This window comes from Ostrinia furnacalis, unplaced genomic scaffold (assembly GCF_004193835.3).
Source record: "Ostrinia furnacalis isolate ACB-3 unplaced genomic scaffold, ASM419383v2 OfSCF0072, whole genome shotgun sequence".
Lineage (NCBI taxonomy): Eukaryota > Metazoa > Arthropoda > Insecta > Lepidoptera > Crambidae > Ostrinia > Ostrinia furnacalis.
In genome coordinates, this window is record NW_021130311.1 from 47,304 (window position 1) to 73,555 (window position 26,252).

Here is a 26,252-nt window from a genome sequence, read left to right on the forward strand (position 1 = left end):
CGCTTGCAGTACGGATGCACTATGCGAGATAATTCTTATGTTTAGACCTCGGATGTCTCTGGCTGTTACCGCCTGTGCTACTTTGGTAATTCCAATGCATTCTGCTTGGAAAATTGTATTGTGTTTATCTAATGTTGTTGATATTCTTATATTAAGATCATTCGAGAAGACACCAGCTCCTGTACCCGTTTGAGTTTTGGAGCCGTCCGTGTATATCCTAACTTCATTGATTCCAGAGTATCTCGCGTCTCCGCTATAAGTTGGATATTATATCTTCGGTCGAAAATGTGTTCACAGGGTATCCTGTCGATGGGTGCCTCAGTGAGAGGTATTTCTTTTATGGTTTTCTGCAGGATCGCAGAGTGTCCTGTCTCCTTGTTTTGCTTCCATAGGCCGTTTCCATAGCTGGGCACCGTTAATCAAATAGTTAACTTCGTTAATCGTTAAACCGTTAATAAAAAAATTAACTTCGTTAAACGTTAAAACGTTACATTTCGGAAGATTTAACGCAAGTTAACGTTAATCGTTAATCCGTCAACACGTAATAATAAAACGAAAAAAATAATTGTATGCAAGGTTCAAATAATTTTGAAAGCTTGTATCGCGCATGGAATTTATTCCTCTTTTATGTTTTCGCTACAAGCTTTCGAAATTATTTGAACCTTGCATAAGTACAATAATTATTTTTTTCGATTTAGTACAACTGCCTTTCAGAATAAAAACTTGTTTTTAAAAAAAAAATATCTTTTTTTTAATTATAATTTTATTATACACTTTTTAGTTGTATCTCAACTCAATCTCAGAGCCTTGGTACAATTACTATATAATTTAGCACCAAAGTGCACGAAAAGGCAAATCCAACAAACCCAAACTCGATAAGTTTCCACCGTTTCGTTTAGGAATTCCTATGGCCACCTCCTGACTCCATCATCTGGAACGTGGACATCATCTAGTACTAAAGTGCTCGAAAAGACAAATCCAACGAACCCAAATTCGATGCGATTCCGCCGTTTCATTTAGGAGTTTCTATGGCCACCTCCTGACTCCATCATCAGACCATAACATTGCATTGTCATCGTACTTATACAGGGTGACAGGTAAAGCGATACATTCCTTGATAGGGGTGAAAGTAGAGCTTATTTGCAGTCCATGTCCGAAACTTGTTCATTTGCAAGTTATTCAATATTTAAGTATTTTTTAAAAAATCTCCAGTTTTTATCTTAAATTAAAATGTACCCTTGTAATGAATAATAAGGAATAATGTAAATTTTTTTGTTGTATTCATATAGCTAAATAATAGGATTAACATTTTAAATTAAAATTTGCAAGAAAGAATCGTCATTACTCCAGTTAAAGCTAAAAAACCAATTATCATTTGCAAAAAATATATGTTTTAGGTAAATAAACGAAGAATTTCCAAGAAAGAATGTATGGAATGTTGTGTACAAATTACAGAATTTAGTTCCTTGATTCATTAGCTATTCAAAAAGGTAAAGGTGTTTAACAAACACTACATCATTATTTTTTTATTTGAATTTAAACGTCTAGGAGATACTTTCATAAAAAAATTAATAAATAAAAAAGTCACACTAACAACTATTCTTGGGTCTCAATAAATGAAAAACTTAGTATTTTAATAATAATTAAACTGTATTACCTAATTTTATCTAGGTACATTATTTTAAGTCCTGCTCAAACTGTGAGCCCCGTCTTCTAATACAAGCTCGTAGTCTGTTTCTCACTTCTGTTTTTGTGACTTTTGTTGTCAAACTTTGCTGAATATCTTGAGCTGCCCTCTGAACGCGCTCACGAAGCTTTTACACACACAGCACACTTTCGGCTCAGTGTACGCCAATGGATGGATCAACAATATCCACTTCGTTGGATTGGGCGCGGTGGACCCATTCCTTGGCCAGCCAGAAGTCCGGATCTGACCCCTTGCGATTTTTATTTATGGGGTAACATGAATTATCTCTTGTATGTAACCCCCGTAAACAACGAGCAAGAGCTTCGTGAGCGCCTGCGTGCCTGCTGTATCTTTTTGGTAAATAGTAGGTAGGTACTGGATTAACGATTAACGGACTTAGGATAATTTAACGGAAGTTAACGAGTCCGTTAACATTTTTTAAAGTTAACTTAAAAGTTAATCCGTTAATAGAAATGTTAACTTCGTTAATTAACGGATTAACGAGTTAATGCCCAGCTATGGCCGTTTCCTTTNCCCTTTTGATAGGATTTTCTTAATCCTAGCAGCCTGGCTTGTTGAGTTTATGCTACTACAGAAATTGCGCCAGTGTTCTCTACTACGGAATCTGATCCGCTTCTTGTAGTGCTTCTGTGCTTCTTTGTATTTGTTCCAGTCTTCATTGGTTCTGGTGTTTTTCGCTCGGTTGAAAAGTGTCCTGAGTTTTTTCCGAAGGCGTTCAAGTTCCGGCCCCCTCGACGCTTTGAATGTCTATTTCTTGTGCACCAAATCCTGAATCGCTTTAAGTTACTACTTAACACCCTGTATACAATGTATACCTACTAGGTACCTACTACCTACGTGAAAAGCTGCGGAATTAGGGATATTTTTACACATTTTGTTACAAGGATTAAGGAGTTAAAATGATATTATCATAATGATCTGATAGAAGGCTGAAAAACGTAAGATTCTATTCTAAAAACGGCAGACAAATACTTAATGACGTCACTTTCGTCTGCCCTCCTTTCTATAGGAGGATCGTAGCTCGGATTGTGTGTGCTCGCTTTGCATGCGAGAGGTACCAGGTTCGAATCCCGCTCGAAACATTGGTAGGTTAAATAAGCTTAGAATTTTTTTCTTGATGTATTTTTAACATTTTTAAGTTTTTTACTTTGAGTAAGTAGGTAATTTATTTATTACAATTTTTTTCTTTTTTATCGTGTTGATATCCAAAGGACATTTTTTTATTTATCCAAGTTTTTATTGTGACACAGAAAAACATTTTCTCTAAGTAGATTGATCATTTAGAAAAATATTCACTTTTCACGAAGTTTATTAGAGTTGTTTTGGGGATTGTTTCTAGAACTTTTATTTAACATAACTTTTCCATTAACTTTGCAAAGTCAATCATAAAAAATATGTGAAAAAAAATAGGTGTAAAATTACTCTGTTCGCAATATAAGGTAAGTGCCCCCTACTTCGGTATATTAAGGCTCTTACGACTTTAACATTTTATTTAAAAATAACCAAGCATGATATCAGTATGAAAGCTTTTGTATGCTAAACTTTGGTCTTTTGACAGTAAGTTAATATATAATTTATAGTTATATAGTTTGAACTTTTTTTTATATTAATTGATCTGCGGACCTCTTGTTTGGATCCTGTTTCGTGACAAAATTTTGCTCTGTTTGTAAGTTCGTGAACTCATGTCCCCTATTTCGGGATAAGGTTTTATGCATACAGTTAGGATATTTTAATAATGATTAAGGGTTTAATAAATTTAAAAACGATAATAAAAACTTAGAATAAAATAATTATGTGAAATTGACGATATTACTTACCTGAAATATTCATAAGAAATAATGTGAGTCTAGTAAAATATTTTGATTTGTTAATTCTAACAATATGTGAAAATATTTCTATAACCATTAGAAATGTAGGGGGGGGGACTTACCCCCCACCCCCCTCGTACCCATAAATTTTTGATTTGCAACCCCCCCTCCCTTATCCCTATAATCCCACCCCTGGAGCTGTTTCAAGTGAGGGTAGCCCCCCCCCCTGAAAATAACCCCAGATACGCCAATGACTCATAATAAAAAAAAAGTTATTAACTAATTCATTTCTTAGGTAGGTAAGTATTAAAAACTAAAAAATATGTCGATTTCTTTGATGGTGTGTGTCATAAAAGTACCAAACACCATACATTTATATATCACGAACTTGGAAAAAAGTAACAATAATACGGTTCCTTGTTTCGTGATACTGATTATTCCAAATTCCCCAAGTAAAATTCATGGATTATTGTCAAAATGTGTCAATTAACTATTATCTATCCCATATACAATACAAATAAACAAAGATAAATAAAACAAATCGAAATAAAACCAAAATTATGCTGGTACTACTTATGCTAATTTATCTTAAAATTGGTCATATATGTGAACTTCAAACTCGTGTCGTATAAATTCTAGTGAACGAAACATATACCGAATTTAGGTCATGAGAAACTTAAATAAATGCATTATTTGTTTCATAACTTACATTTAAATTATCATAAATAATTATTTAAAAACCAAGCATCAAAATGTTATCCATAATATCCTTGAATCGGTAGTGTTACGAAATAGGGGACACCCGAAAAATAATATGTACGCTATTTCGTGAGTCAATTAATCGCAATTTTAAAGGAACTCTACGTTTTCATATAACTTTTTTCTAAGCCAAATCAATTGTCAAGGAACACATGAAACCACTATTACAAGTTTTATTTAAATGGACGTTCCTTCGCCTTTTTATAAGCTTAAGAAGTTGGAGCGCTAACCTTACGGTGAGAGCAACCTTTGCAAGCCGCTCGGCTGTTTTTGGCTCTCTGAGAGTTTGAAGCTTCGTATTGCTCTCATTTTTGGCGCCACAATGTTGGTTTTTGGTTTTTTAGATAGCATAGAGTTTTTGTAGTAATGAAGAATTTTTATAAATAATATTCCATTTGCTTATTATTTGAGCTAGAAAAAAAACTTACGAACTTACGTACTATCACGAACTAGTAGCCGTTTACCTTAATTGTAACTCTAGATTTGCAATTTTTGTTTCTGTTTTTTATACGAGTAAATGCATGAAAATTATTGTTGAATCGGCAGCACTGTCGCTGTCAGCGCAGTAGACAAATTTTGCAGCTTTGCGCAGTGGGTTGGGCTTGTTGTTGTAACCCACTCCAAAGCACTAAGGCCACAGCTAAGGCGGTGCGAAAGTTAAGGCTAGTCGCCACTGAGGCAGCGGGTCGGTTCGGAAATGGCCCGGGGCGAGATGATTTTCAAAGTTACTTAGTTAGGGCTCATTTTTCAATCGTCAGATAACTTATCTGAAGAATAAGTTTGGCATATTGACAGTTTCAGTTTTCAAAATGACAAAGTTTATTCTTTAGTTATAAGCTAACTGATGGTTGGAAAATCAATCCTTAGACCATATTTATTTATAACTAGCGGCCGCCCGCGACTTCGTACGCGTGGATCTCGTTTTACCCCCGTCATCTATCTTACGCGGTTTAGATTCTTTCATACAAATGTTTTTCCCCGCTAACTCCCGTTCCCGTGGGAATTTTGCAATATCCTGTTGTAACTAAGCTTTAAGTTTACTAAGGTACCTGCATGCCAAATTTCAAGCGTCTAACTTAAGCGGTTTAGATTTTTCATACAAAAGGATTTTCCCGCTAATTCCCTTTTCCGTGGGAATTCCTAAGTATACTATAACCTGCCCAGGAGTATGAAGAATAATTGTACCAAGTTTCGTTAAAATCCGTCTAGTAGTTTTTGTTTCTATAAGGAACATACAGACAGACAGACAGACAAAAAATTTACTGATTGCATTTTTGGCATTAGTATCGATCACTAATCACCCCCTGATAGTTATATTTACATTTGTAGTTTTTTCATATTCGTAATCGTTTCGTCCTTTATTTTTGTGGTAATCAATCACAATTGCTTCGCAATTTGTTATGAAATGGAATGAATGAAAGTATTCTTACTTTGTCAAGAAGTTTTACGTAGTAGGTACCTAAGTTTTTATTTTACGTGATAGTAAAAAAATCTTATTAACTGCACCTATCTACATTTTAACCGGGAGACGTCCTCTGGTGGACGAAGGCCTTACTGTGGTCCTGCTGCACTGCCCGTTTCCTGATGCTAACCGGGTCTTCGGTCGGCCTGTCTGCATTGAGTTTTCCAGTGCGTTATAATGTTTTGCCCCGATGGCTTTCTGTGCTAAGTTCCCCTCCCACTGCTACTTGAGTTTGTCTATTCTGCGGGCTATGTCGGATAAGTTAGATCTCCAGCAGGTTTCCTCCTTTCTGATTCCATCTCTTAGGTCTTGAAACTTTTTATTCTATCTTTGTTTCAGCTGCGGAAATATGGCTCAGGTAGTCTTGAGGAGACCAAGGTATTTTGGATGAGAATATATCGGGAAACTTGCTTAAAATTCATGTCGTGTTTATTTTGTCATTTTAGACCCACTCATATGGGTCCGAATCACAGTTGTGTCCACCCCCTTAACGGATCGATGAAATCGACAAAGACGGAATAGGTAAAGATAGCTCATTCATATTACTAACGGGCAGGTGTAGTTGCGTGAAACCTATTCCTTAAGCAGTTAATTGACAAACCAGACCTTAGTTATGTAAGAAAAGGGCTTTATAACCAAAATTCAAAATCATGTAACATGCTTTTTGAAGCAGGTCCCTACCGAACAGAAAGCAGACAGAATTGAATTTTCAGCTCTGTCTATCTTTCTCACTCGTGAAGAGATGATTTCAGGAGCGAGAGCGACAGACAGACTTGGAAAAGCGGAAATCGCTTTTCAGAATAGGATGAATCCCGCTCGTTCCCATTGCCGCTAAGGGATGGCGACACCCTGTCTGCGTTATGTCAAAATAATGCAAATTTGCTTTAAATAAAGGTTTCCTGAATGCATTTATCATGTTTTTCGTATGAATAAATTGACTCATATGTAGACTTCACATTAATTTGAAATAACGGTTTTTAGTGAATGAATTCAATTTTTTTAGGGTAGAAAACCTGAATCGCGGTATGTTAATTTTAGCCGTCGCTAAGTATATATACGGCTGGTCTCGTAATACTGTTGGGAGGTCCGTTGTTACGCAGGAAGGCTGTGTGGGTGCGAGCAGTTCTAACTCGCCCGCGCCGCGAGTGGGACGCGGTTGATTAAAACCTTTCCCATTAGGGCCTTCGACCACCTTAGGCAGCGCGCCGCGCCTGGGACGCGGTACACAAGTCCCTTGCGAGGCTCCGATGCGAATCCGGCGGATCATCCGGAGCCACACACCACTGTTGTAACAAATTTGACCTCCTTTTTGTATTTCCAAGAGTCGTTTCAATGTTATTTTTGAAATTGAGTAACAACGGCGGAACCAACAACAGCTAATTTGTAATCAATTGTTACGGATAAATGAAACCTATGAAACTGCAGTTATTTCTGAAGTTTATGACTTTTTCGGGATTGTTTTTGTCATTAATTGATTTATGTTTGTTTGTTAATAACTTCTATAGGTTTACATTACCAAACCTTTATTTTCTGCAAATAGGCTTTTAAAAAGGACCTTTCGCGTTCTTGTATCTCTACCTTAACATTTATTTCTTTGTAACATTTATGTATTGTCTTTTTTGAGTTGCTTGTTGGTGTTAGGAGTGGGCTCATTAAAATAGTCCAGCAGCCGACGACGCGGGGTTGAACCAGCATTCCTCGAATGTATTTTTACACTTTTACAAAGTCCATGGAATCTCGGGCTTTAATAAATTAAATATAAATACCCAAACCACAGTATAAATTACCACCACACACAATAAATTAAATATAAATACCCAACCCACATAATTGGGGTATGGGTTCTAGACAACTAATATAAACAAAATCCTTTTGTTTTGTAAACAGATAGGTACATATTATAGATAGAAAACCAATAAAAACAAATATTTCATGTTTGTACTGTGTGGGATTCGAACCCGCAATCTCGGTATAGTCCGTTTACGAACCACTACACCAAACGGCCGACAACCGCTATTGTAAGAGTCGGGCTGGCTGAATCGAAATCCGTGGAACGTGGGTTCGAATCCCGTCGTCCGATGGACTACTGTTTATTTATTTAATTATTTGCTTGTCCAGCGGTAAATCTATAATACCGAAATGAATCGCAAAATGTGTTGGTAAGCGCATAATTCAACAACGCCTGGACTAATTTTACCAATTCTTTTTTTTAAATGTTCATTGAAGTCTAAGGATGGTTTTTACGGTTAGAAAAATTCGAATAATAGTAATACAATAAAACTTTTGTACCTTGCACACTTAATGATACCCCGTGGGGCACTGTAAAAACCAACAAAGAGGGCGACACTGGTATCACAATTAATTTTTAAATAATTCGTATTTTGTATTTTATTAAAGAATCTCTAATACATATGGGTAAATACAGAGATAGGTAGATTATAAATACAGACAGATTCTTTTAACTTTGTAATTTTTATTATCTTCGAAAACTTCCGAACAGTTTTTTTTAACGGGCTAACGAACTGTGTGAGCAGCTCTTCCTATGAAAAGTTTTTTGAGTTGATTTGAAAATGCATTCAAAGGTAGGTCCTTTATATTATTTGGAATAAGTACTGTTATTTTCTCGTATTAATAGTTTAAAGAAAACTACTAAACTGCGTTTTAACTTGTTCTGTCTATCATTTCGTTTTGCTACACTGTTTTTTTTTGTTTTACTTACATGTTTCCGATCGATGATAAGTATTCAGGGTGGAATTTTGTAATGCCACCTGAAGGGAAAGTACTCTTATAATAATACTGTAGATATAAAATGTAACTCAAAGAAAATATTAGGTGTTTTATTTATAGAAAGAAAACACTTCGTCTGTTAAAATGACACCCTGTACTTTTATTCTATCGATCTTTAAGAGTCAATTTCTCTCTAACAAACTTGATAAATCAAAAGAAAGGAAAATGTATAACGACATAAGTATGTTGGATTGTGGACGTGGTGAGTCCACTTTCTACGAATGGTTAATGGCAACTAAGTACCTATTAATAATTTGTAGGCATCTAAGATAATTAAAAAAAATGTCCAATCTACTGAAAAATCTTATACGAGTGTTTATGTAGGTAGGTTGTTTGTGTACGTCGTACGAGGAATCGGCGATGGAACCCGCGACAAAAGCAAATTAGTGCTGAGCTACTTAGTGCGTCAAGTTATGTCGTCCAAATTCTTTTAGTTTCCAAAACAAATTAGTAAAATACTCATATTTGAAGAGCCCAGCCAGTTGCAGAAGTTCATAAGTCCAAAAACCATGTCAATGCCATGTTGAAACAAAAATAAAGATCTTCAATGATATTTCTATAAAATTAAACGTCACTGTACTTTTGACTACCTCCTTCAAAGCGATTTCCAGTTCGGTGGTAGTTGCCTAGTCCTCCTGGGTACGCCTATGGTTGGCTTCAGCAGATGATAAAGTCCATAAGTGGACTTAAAAGACTTCTGCAACTGAGCCCTTCGATTTGTTCTCTCAATTTTTAAACTTTTTCATAAACCACAACGTGAAAGCTTTGGCCTGTATCTCACCGTTCTCACCTGATGGACGTGATGATCAGGCCGAAGGTGGAAGCGAGCTTCACCTGAAATTCTCAACCACAAAGAAACTAGAAACTGGCTTCCTATCTTTAGTCAGGCAGAGTAAGGCGGTTATCACACTGCGCCGCGCTCCGCCGCGGAGCGCGGGGCGACAGATTTAATCATTGTATGCAAGTACCTACCTCAGTTTGTATAGAAAACACGCGCGGCACTTCACACTGACAACGCGTCCGCGCTCGTGATTTTTTATATTTTATGAAAATCACGCGCTCCGCGGCGGAGCGCGGCGCAGTGTGAAAACCGCCTTAGAACGAGCCCTACCACCAAACAAACCGAACAAAAAATCTGCCCCCACTGTCAATCGAACCCGGGACCTCCGGCTCTGAAGCGATTGGATTAAAGACCACAGAGGCCACCTAGGCGGTTTTATTAAAGTACTAAGCACAGTAGTCCAGTCATTTAAGCTTAAATTAGGTAAGAATCTCGGAATTCGAGATACCCAGCTGTAAGTCTGTAAATACTTGTATATTGACACCCTGAAAGTTGTCTCAAAACCTACATATGGTAGGGTGTAAGCAACTATTAAATTTTAAGGTCAAAGGTCACAAAAATCGCTTTTTTTGGAAATATCTCATTTCCTATGGGTTTTTTGCTATTTGTATTTATTATCAATATTGTAGAATACAAAATTCTCTACAAATTTTGTTCAAAAAATGTTTTTATACGGTGAACCGTTTTCGAGATAGAGGGCGGCCGCTAGTACTTATAATAATAAATCTGTAGAGGTCAATTCTGTACATGAAAATATTTTCAAAATAACTATCGGGGGGTGATTAGTGATCGATACTGATGCCAAAAATGCAATCAGTAAAATATTTGTCTGTCTGTCTGTTCGTCTGTATGTTCCTTATAGAAACAAAAACTACTCGACGGATTTTAACGAAACTTGGTACAATTATTCTTCATACTCCTGGGCAGGTTATAGTATACTTAGGAATTCCCACGGGAACAGGAATAATTAGCGGGAAAATCCTTTTGTATGAAAAATCTAAACGCTTAACGGAAGTTAGACGCTTGAAATTTGGCATGTAGGTACCTTAGTAAAAGTAAACAACAAGGAATTCCCGAAATTCCCACGGGAATTAGCGGGAAAATCCTTTTGTATGAAAAATCTAAACCGCTTAAGTTGACCTGAAGTGATGCAGTGACCGCGCGCTCTCCGCCCTCTATTTCGAAAACGGTTCACCGTATAAAAAAATTTTTAAACAAAATTTGTAGAGAATTTAGTATTCTACAATATTGATAATAAATACAAATAGCAAAAAACCCATAGGAAATGAGATATTTCTAAAAAAAGCGCAAAAACCGATTTTTGTGACCGTTGACCTTGAAATTTAATAGTTGCTTACCTTACACCCTACCATATGTAGGTTTTGAGACAACTTTTAGGGTGTCAATATACACGTATTTACAGACTTACAGCTGGGTATCTCGAATTCCGAGGTGAACTTACTATAATGACTGGACTACAGATAAGTAGGTACTAAGTAATGAAATAAAAATCATTTTTGTTAGTTTTATCAAAATCTAGCATTTTTTGTTTGGCCAGAGAAGAGAAGAGATTATTTTTCCAGACAGAATTCCTACGAAGTACGGAGAAAAGTGGGAGCATTTTTTCTGCTAGCTAGGTAATCAGCGACATAGCGATTATTTATTTTATAAGATATTTTTTTTCTACATGGTTACTTAAATTAAAATCTATAGTAAATTCATGGACCTATAAAAAAAGGCGGACGGAACTCGCGCTACAACAAAACTGTGACGCAAAATTTTGGCGTCTGTCTATTGTGTGAGTGAATTTAGGGATGCCATGTTAGCCAAAACATTTTACCCATTTATTTTAAGAAAAACATAGATCGGCAGATGTTACTTGGAAATGTAGACAGAATTTGAAAAGGATGAAAGGTAGGCGCGAAATTTTCAATGTTCAAATTTTCTTACATTGTTTGCAAGTCAGTGTGTCAGGGTACTTATGTACATAATGATGATCAAAAATGATTCACGCAGTTACAAATTACGAATCTTGTGTACATTATAATCATAATCTTATGCATCATCAATATATTATTATTATTATCTCTGAAAGATTTTAACATACAACCTGACACTGACTTGCAATCAATGTAAGAAAATTTGAATTTCGCAGTTCCACATTTTTAGGAAGGATCAAATCTGCCTATGAAAATATATCCCATTAAAACACAATAATTATGATAAATTATTTTATTTCTATAGTATGCGTAATAAATAACTAAAAAGTCCTAAAATTATTATTAATTTCCCATATTTCGGGTAATTTTCCCACGTAAATAACTGAGAACACTGGTCTTTGACGTATTATTTTTTCGAGTGAATGACGTTTGATTTCAATTAATTTCAATATTTTAATGTCGGGAAATAAGTGATTGGATTATTATTTTACTTGTGAAATGTGATTCCGTAAATTTTTGTTTGTTCGAACAGAACGGTTTTTACACAATTTCATCACACAAGACATGTCGTATTCGTGTTGTTTTTTCGCCGCCTAAATGTGTCAACTGTGTGAAGTTTGCACTCGAAGTGGTGTATCAGGGTGTGAATGTGTGCGTGCCGGCCTGTACGTACAGGCAAGCTGGTGTATCCTAATGTCACAGTATTTTGTTGATGAGAATCCGTCCGACTTTTTTTATAGGTCCATGAGTAAATTAAAATCTATAGTAAATCAACGCAAAATTGATTCGGCTAAGATTCGGAACATGTTGTATATACTGAATGTAATGTCATTAATGTGAGTGTCAGGTTGACAGTTGACACTTGACAGTATTTGATTATTGACGGTGATCATCTGCTCAAAAATAATCACGAAATTTAAATTTTCATTGATAAAAACAGTAAATTCAATATAATTTCCTTCAGAGCTTCTGTAAATAAGTTCGTGTTTATAGTGTTCTTTGCGTTGCTATTGTTGTACAAAATTAACAAATATTATAACCTAAAAGTAAGTTGATGTTCTTCTTGCAAAGTTTCTAAGAAAGTTTGTCTTGTGATATATTCCTACAAAATTATTATTTTCACTTGACTATCCTAATCTATGTACTTTTATTTCTAATTCTGCTTTCCTGCTGAATATCTTTCTAATCTCTGTTGAAAAAAACATGTTTACCTTCTACAGTAATGTTATGCAATAATCACGACATGAGTGAGTAACTCTTAAAAATTGCAGAATAAATGTGTGAAGCGTTTGTGGGTGTCTACATAGGTACTTCCTACAGAATGACATCATATTAAGATTAAAAAAAAAATATTATGAGTTATAAGATCATAACACTATAGAAAATATCAAGGCTAAAAATCATAGAATCTAGTCATCATTTATTTTTAACTCTACTTACCTTTTAACTCATGCTTATAAAATAATTGTTAATTCACATATGTATTGAATGATAACAAACTAATCTATGTATTTCAGGCAATGTCGCATATTAACGATCTGATAGGTGTCATGCGTGGGCTGCGGCTAGTGGTTGAGGCAGGTATAAAGGTACAGCAGGAAAATTCAAAGGTAATATGGAATAACTCCAGCATAAAAACAGTATTACAAAACTGCACGCCTAACACACTAACTGTTTATAAACCAAAGCCTGAAGATGCCAAGGAATTGCTAGAGCGGGCCTTGGTTGTCGCACATGGCTTTAGACAATATGCCGTCATGCATGTTCCTAACTTTAATGATGCTGAGAAGGTTACCGAAATGGATAAAGAGATGAAAGAAGAGATTGATGAACTAAACAGAGAGTTTAACAAGACATTTGAAAGTCTGAAGAAGTCACAAGATATCAAAGGTGCAGCTCCAAAAGATGTGAAACCAGTGTCAGAAGAATATCTAGCACCATTGGAGAAGCTACAAATGACCAGTACTGTGCAGCAAACAGTACCACCACCGCCTCCACCGGTTGAAGTGCAGACTCCGAAGATAGTAGAAGCAGTTAGCGGTTCAACACCAACTGGTGTGCCGAAGCCAGTTGCTAAAAAGAAGATAAGAGTTTCTGTAAGTTACTTGTAATTTTTTTTTTAATCTTCAAGTACTGGCAGGCCTGTTCATCTCCGCAAGTTTACATCGAAAACAAAACACGCACGATGGCCCACCTACATGATACTATTCGACAAGGCCTCACATACGAGCAAACATTGACTCACGCACGCGTATTCTTGTGTATGATGGAAGAAAATAAAGAAAATGGTGTACTAAATACTGTGCAGTATTTAATTGCCTAAATAATAATAAAAACACAGAATGTACTTTTTTAAGTTGCCTGAAGACACTGAGAGGTAAATAAGTAGTTAATATTATTCATGATAATTCATGCTAAATCAGGTATTTCCTCCGCCATTTTCCGCAGTTTGGCACCTCACGTCACATCATTTTACCGAAGTCAGCCCTATAGCTTCGGCGTAGTGCCGATCACTGACGTTTGTCAACAAAATGGTGCTTGACTCTTGAGACAGGCATGCGGCAGAGGGAACACCCCAGGTTTTTAGTGGGTTCGAGCCCCACATAACCTGCCGTCCCCCGGCGGTAGGTATGGATAGGCCATTTTCCTGGGTAAAAAAAAAAAAAAAAAAAGGCTAAATTACACCATATTATAAATGACATTGAGCATACATTTTTTTAAATACCTTCGCGAAGTAAAACTTCTGTACATAGTACTTATTATTATTCTGTGGTACTGGCTTAATATAATGAAAATTATCTTGTGTTTATAGTTGAGTGAAAACTCGAAAGCTCGCGTGGTGCCTTCATCCCGCATCGGACGCATGATATCGTTTGGTTCCCTCGCCGCGGGGCTGGGTGTGGGCACGGTGGCCCAGTACGCCAGGAACACTATCCAGTCTGTGACTGGCAAGGTGGACGAATCTGCCAACACTTTTATGTCCCCTGCCAACGCTGAGAGGATTGTCGACACCCTATGCAAAGTTAGAGGTAGGTTTTTATTATTTAAACTTTTTAATGCGACTCTAATTCATTTATTTATGCAAACTGCACCCAATCATACATTAGAAGTAACCTTTTAATGATATATTTCGAGATTTACAACAATAGTATATACTTAACTCCCAAATATTCCCTTCGCACTATCTTTTACTAGCTTTTGACCACGGCTTCACCCGCCTGAAATTTAGTATCACAGATTGGCATAAATTATAGCCTATATTAATCTGGGTTACAAACAATAATACTGTAAAGTTTCAACAAAATCCGTTCAGTAGTTTTTGCGTGAAAGAGTAACAAACATCCAGACATCCAAACTTTCGCATTTAGTGGTTAGTTGGATTAACAAGACGTAGTTGTGGCAATAAGTACGACTGCAAATCTTGTCTTTTCCAGGTGCCGCGCTCAAACTGGGTCAATTGCTCAGCATCCAGGACGAATCGATGATATCCCCCGAACTCCAGCGCATATTCGAGCGCGTGCGGCAGTCGGCCGACTTCATGCCCACGTGGCAGGTGGAGAAAGTGATGAGCTCGCAGCTGGGACCCGACTGGCGCTCCAGGATGCAGCACTTTGAGGAGAAGCCGTTCGCAGCCGCTTCTATTGGTGAGGGATACTGAATTTTACAAATAAAAGCTTTTTATGACCTGCTATTTATGGTCGGATTTCTTTTTGTGCCCAGTAATTCTTCCATGTTATACCTATTCGTCTGTCTAGTTCGTTTGGGCACAAAAAGAAATCTTAAGGCTTGGTATTTCTTCTAAAGTAGGTATTTCGCGCTGTCAAAATCTGCGCGCGCAATTCTTCGCCGAAAACAGCGCGTCAAAGAGCTCCCGCCACAATTTCCAGCTACACAGTATAGAAATACGCAGTTGGTTAGGTTAGGTTGACTTCCTTCCTTTCAAGCGTCACACTCACAACACTTTCTAATAGAAATCATATCCAAGTGATACAAATTAAAACACCTTTCAGACTTTTTGGGAATATATTCTAGAATCGAATAAATATAAAATATAACTGCAGAAGTAAACACTGTTCAAAGTGGCCGTGGCGTCGCCCGACCTTCTGGAAGTTCTGCGCCGGCTTAAAGAATTTCAAGATTACGTCACCCGACCTATCGGTAGGCCCTTGGGAGCTTGAGCGATTGGATTTTTTTTATGATAAGTTACTCTTAGTAGCGATTATTTAGAGCTTGGATAATAAATTTAATTATAGTTGTTGCAATTCACGAAGCTTTGCATGTGGTTAATAACATTAATCAGTATAGGTACGCATCAATTTTGTTCAGTCTCTTTGTTTATTAATAAATAAAAATATCATACTAAAATTGCAGAAACATATTTGTTTGTATTGGTCTGGGTGTTTTCTTTCTATAATATGTATGACGTATGTACGGGGTTCTGTACCTATCGAAAATTGCTATAAGCATCACACGCGGTTACCTGCGTACCTCTGTGCACTCATGGGAGTTTAAGCAGAGGTCCCTAGAGTTTGACTTTGAGCTTTGTTTATAGTCATTACGAAGCAGACTGATGGGAAACTGCACTGTCTTGAATTCGAAAGGGTAATTTGACGGTGTTTGGGGAATTCTAGGAATAAATACAGCCGCTCTCTCCTAAACTGTTCATAGCTGTGCTGGAGGACATTTTCAAGAATATTGATTGGAAAAATAGAGGCATATGGATAGATAATAATAAATTGACACACCTAAGGTTTGCAGATGACATAGTTCTATTCAGTGAATCAGCTACAGACTTAGAGAAAATGTTGCAAAGTGTGAACTATGAAAGTATAAAAATCGGCTTACACATGAACGCTTCTAAAACTAAAATCATGTCAAACAGTCCTAGGAAAACAATAAAAATAGAGGAAAAACCTATAGAATATGTAGATGACTATGTATACCTAGGCAAATTGGTGTCATTCGATACAAACAGCAACGAAAACGAACTAGACAGACGAATAGGTGTAACATGGAAGAAATACTGGGCACAAAAAGAAATCTTAAAAGGGAATTATAACTTAAATATAAAAAAGACAATAATGGATTCCTGCATTCTCCCAAGCCTAACTTATGCTAGCCAGACATGGGTCTTTACGGAAAGAGTAAAAAACAAAATCTCCTCTTGTCAACACGCAATGGAGAGAAGTATCTTAAAACTAAGAAGAATACAAAAGACTAGAAACACAGACATCCGTATGAAAACTAAATTATCAGATGCTCTTAAATTTAGCCTAAAACAGAAGTGGAACTGGGCAGGTCATTTGGCAAGATATAAAGATAAGAGGTGGACCTATCAAACAACAAAATGGCAAGGCCCAAAAGGCAAAAGAAACGTAGGACGGCCGAAGAAAAGATGGGCCGATGACATAACAAACAAGGCAGGGAAAAATTGGATGCACATAGCCAGCGACAGGGAAAGGTGGAAAAAGATGGAGGAGGCTTTTACCCAAGTGGGGCCACAAGCAAGAGATACAGATTAATTTAATCAAACTGTAAAAATGTGGAATATAAAGCTATAATAATAATTTATGGTCGGATTGGTTGTAACCATAGAGATATAGAGAGATACCAACTAATGCGCTGAGTTCGAAACTCAGTGTCGCATAAGAAATTCACGCACACAAAGTAATCAAAATATGTGCTCATTATCCACTGCGTTATCAGTACTCAACTTTCGAATAATCTTTAGTACTACGCAAGCAATGTAAACTGTTTACATTATGTCGTCGCTGCTGTCAGCATTGCAAATTGCATTGCATTGGCGAATAAATGACGTTATAGATGCTCTTGGAAATGCTAAATCTATGGTGGAACTGCGTTTTTCAGCTCATAGAAATTTTGTGAATTGACTGTTGGTGTTAACTGGCCTATTGTAGAATTATATATTTTTTAAATTATTCTAATGTTTTGCTGTTTTTCATTAGGTCAAGTGCACTTAGCGATATTGCACAACGGTCAAGAAGTGGCTATGAAGGTGCAGTATCCAGGAGTGGCCAAAGGCATCAACAGCGACATTGACAATCTTGTCGGAGTTATGAAGGTTGGTTTTAACATATCTGAGCCTATTTTATAGTATTTGACTTTAATCCGTATTAAGAAACCACCTTTATCACTCGCTTACCATAATCGATCCCAATCAAAATCCGTCCATCAACTGCGGACGGAGCGAACGCTAATGTGGATTCAATCTCGATCATTGGTCTATTGATATTCAACCACTCAAAAACTTAGACCTTTATCTTCGATCTCCGAAACATTTACCAATTACACAACATATTGTATTGACTGTCCAACAGCCATATTTTTAATGAGGGTTTTCGCGATTGAAAAATCCGCCAGATGGCAATACGTAGATCGAGGTCCAAATGCTGCATGATTGGTTATTTTTGACATGACATTGACAGATATGTCAAAATCCACCAATCATGCAGCATTTGGACCTCCCGTCTACGTATTGCCATCTGGCGTATTTTTCAATCGCGAAAACCCTCATTGAACCTGACCATCTCATAAAGAAAGTCTGTTACCATATTTTTTGTTTATTTGTATTAGGGATGTTGCGGATCCACTTTTTTCCACATCCGCGGATGCGGATGCGGATGCGGATTTTAAGAGGCTCACATCCGCGGATGCGGATGCGGATGCGGATCTGTACAAAAAACTTAAGTGTTGGCTTAGTAGAGAAAGAAACACAGCCTTATTTATCATTTTTTATTTAATAATAAAGTAGAGAATGAATTACTTTTAGTAATTATTATATAACTTAATAATTAAATTTGAAAAACTGTCTTAAACTACACTTTTAGCTAAATTTTAGTTCATATGACAAATCTAAGATTTTGGATTCAAAATTCAGTTTTACGCAACTCGTAGGAACGGCCCTTATTAAAGAAATTACAAGTTTTTAAATAACTACCTATATAATTACCCAAAACTACTATAATATCATAAGGATAAATCAGCGATGTCAGACAATAATAAACGCCCGACTCAACAAAAAAAATATTGCATAAAATATAACTTACCGGCATCATTTTTTATTTTCTGTAGCTTTTCGTTATTTGCTTTTTCAAACAAAGCAAACTCCTTAGCGTGCATTGATTTCAAATGATTTTGATTTATTAATGACGATGTTGTTCGGCCCTTTCGCGAATATGTTTTGTTACATATTTTACATTGCGATTTCTCCCGGTCGTTGTCCACAGGTTTGAAATACGTCCAAATTTCACTTTGCGTAGGTGTTGGCATAGTTCACTTATCCAAATAGTAAATAAAACTTTACTTAAGGTTCGTAATACGAATGAAGGTATTACGTATTACGTTAAACAATACAGTTAGTTCAGTTCTTAACAAAATCCACAATAAAATCAAACGTACGCTTCAGTTCTTGTCACTTGTCACAACTACTCACTAATTACAACAAAACAATAGCAAGACGCGCCACCGTCACCGATTCACTGAGGTCCAAAAACAAAAATCATTGCTTTCCTATTGGTCAATCAACACATTCGGTTGACGCGCGCCACTCGCCGGGACTGCCCCTTTCTTTCTTGTCGCGACCTGCTACAAATCCGCATCCGCATCAGATCCTCGTCGATTTATGCGGATGCGGATGCGGATGCGAATGTCAAAATCAATGCGAATGTTCCGCATATGCGGATGCGGATGCGAATATTCGCAACATCCCTAATTTGTATATTCATAGCCATATTTTAAATATGTACGATCTTCTGCAGGTGTGGAATGTATTCCCAAAAGGCATGTTCATAGACAACATAGTGGAAGTGGCGAAGAAAGAACTAGCGTGGGAGGTCGACTACGTGAGAGAGGCGCAGTGCACCAAGAAGTTCAAGACCCTACTGTCGCCATACCCGGAGTACTTCGTGCCTGAAGTCATAGGTAATAAGGGGGTGTCCATTAATTATGTGAGACAGTTTTGGCTATTTTTTAACCCCCCCGCCCCCCTTGGTGAGATTTCATGAGATTTTGCCAGACCCCCTCCCCCACCCCCTAATCTCACGTGAGTTTTTCCAAAGTGCCTATTTGCAATGTAAATGAGATAATCCATGCTTCGAAATTATTAGATTTTATAAAAAACCTGACCTGCGTAAAAAAATAAGTGAAATGATAAAACAAAACAATTTAGGCCCAGTTTTTTTGTACTTTCAGTACAATTTTTAACAATTCGACTGCGGATCTAAAAACTGGGCCTGTGTCACGGTAATAATATCATACAGTATTGTAACTTCATATAAACGGACGAAACGCGAGCTTTCCTTCGAAATTCAAATCTCAGTATGCGCTCGACATGCAAAAGTCGGGGGTGTCGCGAATGTGCCACAGTAATAAACAATGACAATGTGTTGTTTTTAAACAGTAAGCGCTCTTTTTTTATAAAAATAATTACAAGTCACCTATTTATACAGGGTGTTAGGTAAATGGGTTTATAAGCCGACACTAGCACATGTTAACATATGCATAATATATGGTATGGTGAAGTCAGTGATATTATCATTTTTTTTTAATTTTCATACAAAATAAAATTTATAAAATCAAATTTTTATGAAAATTAAAATTATTAATGATGATATCAATTTTCTGATTTCACTATACCATTTATATGGACACGTTAACATTTATTTATTTATTTATTTTATTTATTATTCATTATTGAGCAATTACATATTTGATCCAAATAGCGTCCTAAATCCTTTTTAGGTTTGTCTAGACACTATTGTTCTCTATACAAATAAAAACAAACGTTTTAGTATAAGCATTCACAACACTTTCAGATATACAAAATATTATTTTAGCGAGTGCGCACTACGATGACGAAAGACTCGACGTTCGATCGCGATCGCAGACATGGGCTAGTGTCTGCTTATAAACCCATTTACCTAACATCCTGTTTAATGAATCAAGCATTTTGTACGCCTCAGTCGAGGTGCATTCATTTTACGTTTATTTGTTACTAAATCTTAACACAAATATATTTTTTAGTTAAATCTACTAATGACAAGACAACCATGCATTTTTATCTTATTTCATTCACAAAGTATTTTGTCAAAATAAAAAAAAAATTACAATCACAAAATACATTCACCAAACTAGATAGAAATTCTAAGTAGGCAGATGTAGTGATAGGGTCTGCAGGTGGGCAGCCCTATCGCATGTTGTCATAGCGTGACGTACCGCGCGGCTGTTGACATTTATTTCAAAAATATGGCCGAGTTGGAATACTGTATAGATAGTATTACCGTGCCTGTGTTCACAAATGCAGACGGAGGATTTACTCTGTTTGTTGTGGAAAAAAATTACGTGATATTTCTCGACACCCCCCACTCCCCCACGTGAGATTAAGTGAGGTTTTTCTGGACCCCCTCCCCCCCCCCTAAAAGTCTCACGTAATTAATGGACGCCCCCTAAGCATCATAATGCCATCGTCTTAATATTGAGGCAGAGAACCAGAGCGGCCTAAGGCAGTGTCCCGACGAGTACCCATTCGCAGTGGCGTAGCTAGGTAACCAAGGGCCCTGGGGCAAATAAAAAAATGGGAACCCACTGCAATCTCAACTGGTTAGGTTTTATCAAATTTATTGACATTAAGCTGACATACTCCTGATACAGCTTGCAAATTTCTCTCTATTTATTTTGGAAATGGGAGAAATTTTCAAAGTTCAGTTCAATTGAGATTTTCTGGTAAGGGTTCGGGGGCCCCCAGGGCACTGCCCCGCCTTGCTCCTTAGTAGCTACGCCCCTGCCCATACGACTAACTTTAAAGGTAGGCATAGAAAAGGCGTATATGTAACAATTTTGACTCGAAACAAAAAATACCTATTTCAAACTCGAAAAATTGATACGAATTTTTAACTATAGTTTGCGTAGGAATCCTAACAAGTCTTTGAAAATATGTACTAAGATTAACTATCGATAGTGCTATCCACGAAGACGCGCCCCGCCATTCGTCCTAATCGTTATCGGTACATGCTAATTATCCATGAGTTCACACGCACACTACAACAATTTCGCGACTGACGTTCGGACCAAACTTCTCGCACCCCGCGCTTTCCTCGAGCAATGATGACACTATCTATACTAAAGCCCGGTCTGTGAGCACGTAGAATTTTGTCCAATGACCCCAAGCTACCTATCCTTATCGCTCGCGCATAATTATTTTGCTATCGTGACTGTGCGACGGGCGCGCGCAGTGAGTGTGCGAGCGCGATAGTAACATAATTACGCGCGAGCGATAAGGATGGGTAGCTTGGGGTCATTGGACACAATTCTACGTGCTCTCAGATCAGACTATATAGATAATTTTATTTCCTTTAACATTTGTCTTCCCAACTTAAACTATTTCCAGACGACCTCTGCGCGCCCGAAGTGATGACGACTGAGCTGATAGATGGCACGCCGCTCGACAAGCTATTCGACGCGCCGTACGAGACACGTCTCGACATCGCCGCCAAGATCATGCGGCTGTGTCTCCGCGAGATGTTTGTGCTGCGATGCATGCAGACTGACCCCAACTGGGCCAACTTCTTCTACAACACCAGCACGAAACAGGTGTGTAACGCCACCAATATGTTTTATGTTCATAAAGTTAATAAACCTAGCGGAATAGAGCAACAAAGAACTGAGCGAGCGAGATGTCACTAGCAGCACACTAACACTGTGATAAAAAGTGAAACATGATGCCGTCAGCGTCACGTCAAACAGTACCGTTTTTTGCACGTTGGCACTATTGGCACGTTGAAAATTATGAGCTCTGAGATTTTTTCAGATTTTACGTGAAATAATGGAAATAAATGATGATGGATGTTTATGAGAAATAATGCTTCAGAAACGTGGTGACTGGTTCAATGAATAATTATATTATTAGTGAAAGAATCCCTAACACTGACACATAAATGACATCCAGTGTCATCCGAAAACTGTGTCCATTGACAGCTCGTGGTTGTTGCTTTGTAACTTTATGTTTATGTCTAGGGTATTAACAACTTTCAATACGCGCTTAATACTTGTTAATTTCTTATATTAGCTTCTAGTCGCCGCGATTGTCGCCCAATGTGCGTTGTCGCTTACGGGCTCAGTCACAAAACAGTCGGTGATTTGTATTGCCGTAGTGAGTGCACTGACGACAACGAATCAATATAAAATTAAATACTGCGCTTGCAACATTCGACTAACCTAACCTCTCATCCAGGTGATCCTCCTAGACTTCGGCGCTACCCGCGAGTACTCCAAGGAGTTCATGGACCAGTACATCGAGATCATCAAGGCGGCGTCGGAGGGCGACCGCGCCGCCATCTTGCGGATGTCCAAGGAGATGAAGTTCCTCACTGGATACGAGTCTAAGGTAAGGCTTGAATAGATTTAAATCTAAGTAATAATAAATATAATAAGACATCCCTGGAACAGGAAATCCTTGGGGGAAGCCTTTGTCCAGTGGTGGATTATTTGGAACATTATTGCCTTGTGTTAAGATTCAAAATAATAAACAATTTTATTTTCAATGGTCTAATTCTTACCTCTCAATACTTTCATAGATAATGGAAGAGACCCACGTGGACACTGTCATGATTATGGGCGAAGTGTTCACGAGCGAAGGCGACGGCGAATTCGACTTCGGCGCCCAAAAGACCACCAGACGCATCCAGGCTTTGGTCCCCACGATCCTCACCCATAGACTATGCCCGCCGCCAGAAGAAATATACTCTTTGCACAGAAAACTGTCAGGTGTCTTCCTACTGTGCTCCAAAATGAAGATTAAGATGAACTGCCGGGACATGTTCAACGAGATTTACGACCAATACAAAAGCAATGCCTTCAGGTAATCTATTACTCAGTTTTAACGGTTACGCATTTATGGAATGTTACGCTATTTTTAAGGGTCGACGATTTTGTAGAATGTTATTATGAATTGTTATGCCCCTGGCACACTATCGACGTGATTTGCGAGCGACGTGACTTATTTATCATTTAATTACATTTCACATGGTGTATGTATAACTTTGATCACCATCGGGCATAACAACGAATTTTCATCCAAGTAGTGATATACAAAGTACTTAGTGTTAAAATGGCGCTATTAAACTATATGTAAATAGTACGTTTTAGAACTTACCGTTAAGACTGTCAGTTGCCTTGAACGTGTCTGTTAGGCTACGGTCTCCTGTAAGTAAACGCTACACGTGACGTCAGACGTCAGCGTCAAACGTTCCTATAAAGACGTCTGTGGCCTAATTCACGTATTTTGACATTCAAGATCTCGCTGACGTTTAGAAGTCGATCCATTAAAAACAGTTCTAAATCCGTATTCACAAGGGTCATTTCGATAGAACGATTACTCGATAGGATCGCAACTCAGCGATTTGTTTTCATTGATGTTTTGTTACGTCGTCCCATTGAAAAACAGTTCTAAATCCGTACTCACAAGGGTCATTTTGATAGAACGATTACTCGATAGGATCGCAACTCAGTGTTTTGTTGTCGTTGAAGTTTTGTTACGTGAATAAGGCTACTGAACACCGACGTCAACGTCTGAAGGAGACAACAAATGTAAATTTCTATAGAAAGCTTGTGATGCGGCCTATGGGATTTATAAGAGACCACAGCCTCAATTGTTGAAATTACGTAAGTCAAAAATTAAATGTTAACCGAAAAACAATGCGCACAAAATTGATGTAAGATTGCGTCAAAGTATAATCTATAATTTCACTAAGCTTTTTTCACACGATTAAACCAATGTAATTTTTATCATTCCGACTGTCAAGTAGGTACTAATTAATATTTTAATTGTTGATTAATTTATGTTTGAATTATTCTAGGCATTGCTTTTATACACGGATAGTAATGTTATAATAAAAACCCTCGTACTTATGCCACTAAAATCTAAGATAAATCCTTCGACATGTAACGTATCTACCTCTTTATACAAATAAGCCAGTTTTAATTCGAATATTGAAATTAGCACAATTTTCATGCCAATGCCATTACGTTTTTCCATTTGTACCTATTTAGTTTTTAAATTCAAATACTCCTGATATTGCCAACACAAGTCAGGATGGCTCTTCGTCCTTCTGCATTAAAACAACTGAACAGATTTTGATGAACTTCTTCTGCTAATTAGCTAATAAAAGTAATTAATATGGTCATCAAAGCATATTGAGATGTTTTCGTCGCTCTTTTGGTTGAACTTTGACATGACTATTGAGTCGGTCCGTATTTGTTTATTAGCTTTTGCCTACAACTGAAGTAACTTCTTATTTTGTCTATCATTCTGTTTATTATTTAACGACTATTGACTTAAGGCTCATATGTTGATGAAACTCAAAACTTTATTCAAACTATAGAGATTTAAGCCTTTAATCTTGTTTATTTTCTAAAATTTTAGACATCTAGGGAGTTTTTTTGTATCGAAGTTTGAGAGTAGGTAGATTCAGAATACAACCCAAAAATCATTACAAAGTGGAAAGCGTGCCAATTTCATTTTCAATTCTTGGTATGTTGTGGTAAATGTGTGGTCATGTGGTAGATTTGTATGTAAAAAAGTTAATATTTAATGTGACTCTATGATGAATTTGTAATATAATTAACTTATTATTATGAGGAATAAAGTTTTTGCTTATTAATTTACTTAACGTATTTTATTTCTAAAGTCATCCCTTTTCTTATTTATGACGTCTACCTATTTCAGCTGTTAAAATCTTAGTCTTATCTTAAACAGATCTTAGAACCCACTTATTTTAGTACCCACAAGGTTGTTCAACATTTTGAAGGGTCAGGCCAAACGATTTCAGTCGTTAACGATGGGCCACTTATATTTCCTATTTCAGTAACTCGGGACAAGCCCAATAAAAACTCAATTAATAAGATCAAACCATACTTGCGCGGGCCAGTTAAAATTCTTTGGCCTGGGGTTGACTAGCCTTGTTTTAGTACCATTTACCAATGTTTCTTTTGTAAACTGGTTTATAAGGTAATTTAATAAATAAAACACACAGTTTTACTTTGAAAAGTTTATTGCAGGTCGAAAAGGCATTGGGGAACATTAAAGCAACCATACGACAAACCTGCGACCTGACGGTCATCGCAAAACTACTTACCGATAGTTCCGTATACAAAGCATTGGGTTTCGGTGCTTTTAAATAATATTACCAAGTACGCAGATAAGTTATGATTTAAGATTTTTGACTACAGACTTTTTAATTATTCGAAATCGGTTTAATTACGCACATTGAGCTTATACAGGGTGTTAGGTAAATGGGTATATGAGCCGACACTAGCCCATGTTAACACGGGCATATAAATGGTATGGTGAAGTCAGAAATTTGATATCACCATTTTAATTTTTTTAATTTTCATACAAAATAATTTTTATAAAATCCGATTTGTATGAAAATAAAAATCATTAAAATGAAGATATCAATTTTCTGACTTCACCATACCATTTATATGCCCATGTTAACATGGGCTAGTGTCGGCTCATTCATATACCCATTTACCTGACTACTCGTACAGACTTTGTCGGCCGATAGTTGGGTCGGGCTGTATCAACGTGAGCTGAGCATTTTCCGAGATTGTCCACACAACAGAAACTTGTACAGCGAACTCACTGTCCTGACTGAGCTGACTACAGGTAGAAATTGGTGATTCTAAGTTGAGAGGTGTGTATAACACCTAGTGTCTTGGCTACAATGGAATGTAGATTTAGGATTCATTGGTCACTGGAGGAGTCCGGGATCGGTTATGAAAGTGCGCACATTGGTATCTGAATCTGAAAGTCTGCAGGGATTTTATGGTTATGATGGGTAAAATCTGTTGTGCCCGGTTTTAAATTGTATGAAGAATCGGCCAAATCGAATCGGCGTAGTGTGCGCACTCCCATACATGCCCATACTGA

The 26,252-nt window shown here is 37.1% G+C and overlaps 1 protein-coding gene across 1 annotated transcript; it reads left to right on the top strand.

Annotated features, from left to right (window-relative positions):
• Window positions 1–12,168: 12,168 nt before the first annotated feature.
• Coq8 (ubiquinone biosynthesis protein COQ8, mitochondrial) lies at window positions 12,169–23,677 on the top strand. The gene is made up of 9 exons (XM_028300480.1): window positions 12,169–12,351; window positions 12,823–13,401; window positions 14,118–14,334; window positions 14,740–14,949; window positions 17,272–17,387; window positions 19,084–19,246; window positions 21,711–21,913; window positions 22,554–22,706; window positions 22,897–23,677. The coding sequence occupies exons 2-9, from the start codon at window positions 12,826–12,828 to the stop codon at window positions 23,182–23,184; spliced, it is 1,926 nt and encodes a 641-aa protein (XP_028156281.1). The 5' UTR covers window positions 12,169–12,351; window positions 12,823–12,825; the 3' UTR covers window positions 23,185–23,677.
• The last annotated feature ends 2,575 nt before the right edge of the window (window positions 23,678–26,252 follow it).

Excerpts from the sequence above, each read along its gene's own strand:
- Coq8 (XM_028300480.1), top strand. The coding sequence starts at position 12,826 with ATGTCGCATATTAACGATCTGATAGGTGTCATGCGTGGGCTGCGGCTA. Across the intron at positions 13,402-14,117 it reads AAAAGAAGATAAGAGTTTCT|TTGAGTGAAAACTCGAAAGC; the intron begins GTAAGTTACTTG and ends TTGTGTTTATAG. Across the intron at positions 14,335-14,739 it reads CACCCTATGCAAAGTTAGAG|GTGCCGCGCTCAAACTGGGT; the intron begins GTAGGTTTTTAT and ends TGTCTTTTCCAG.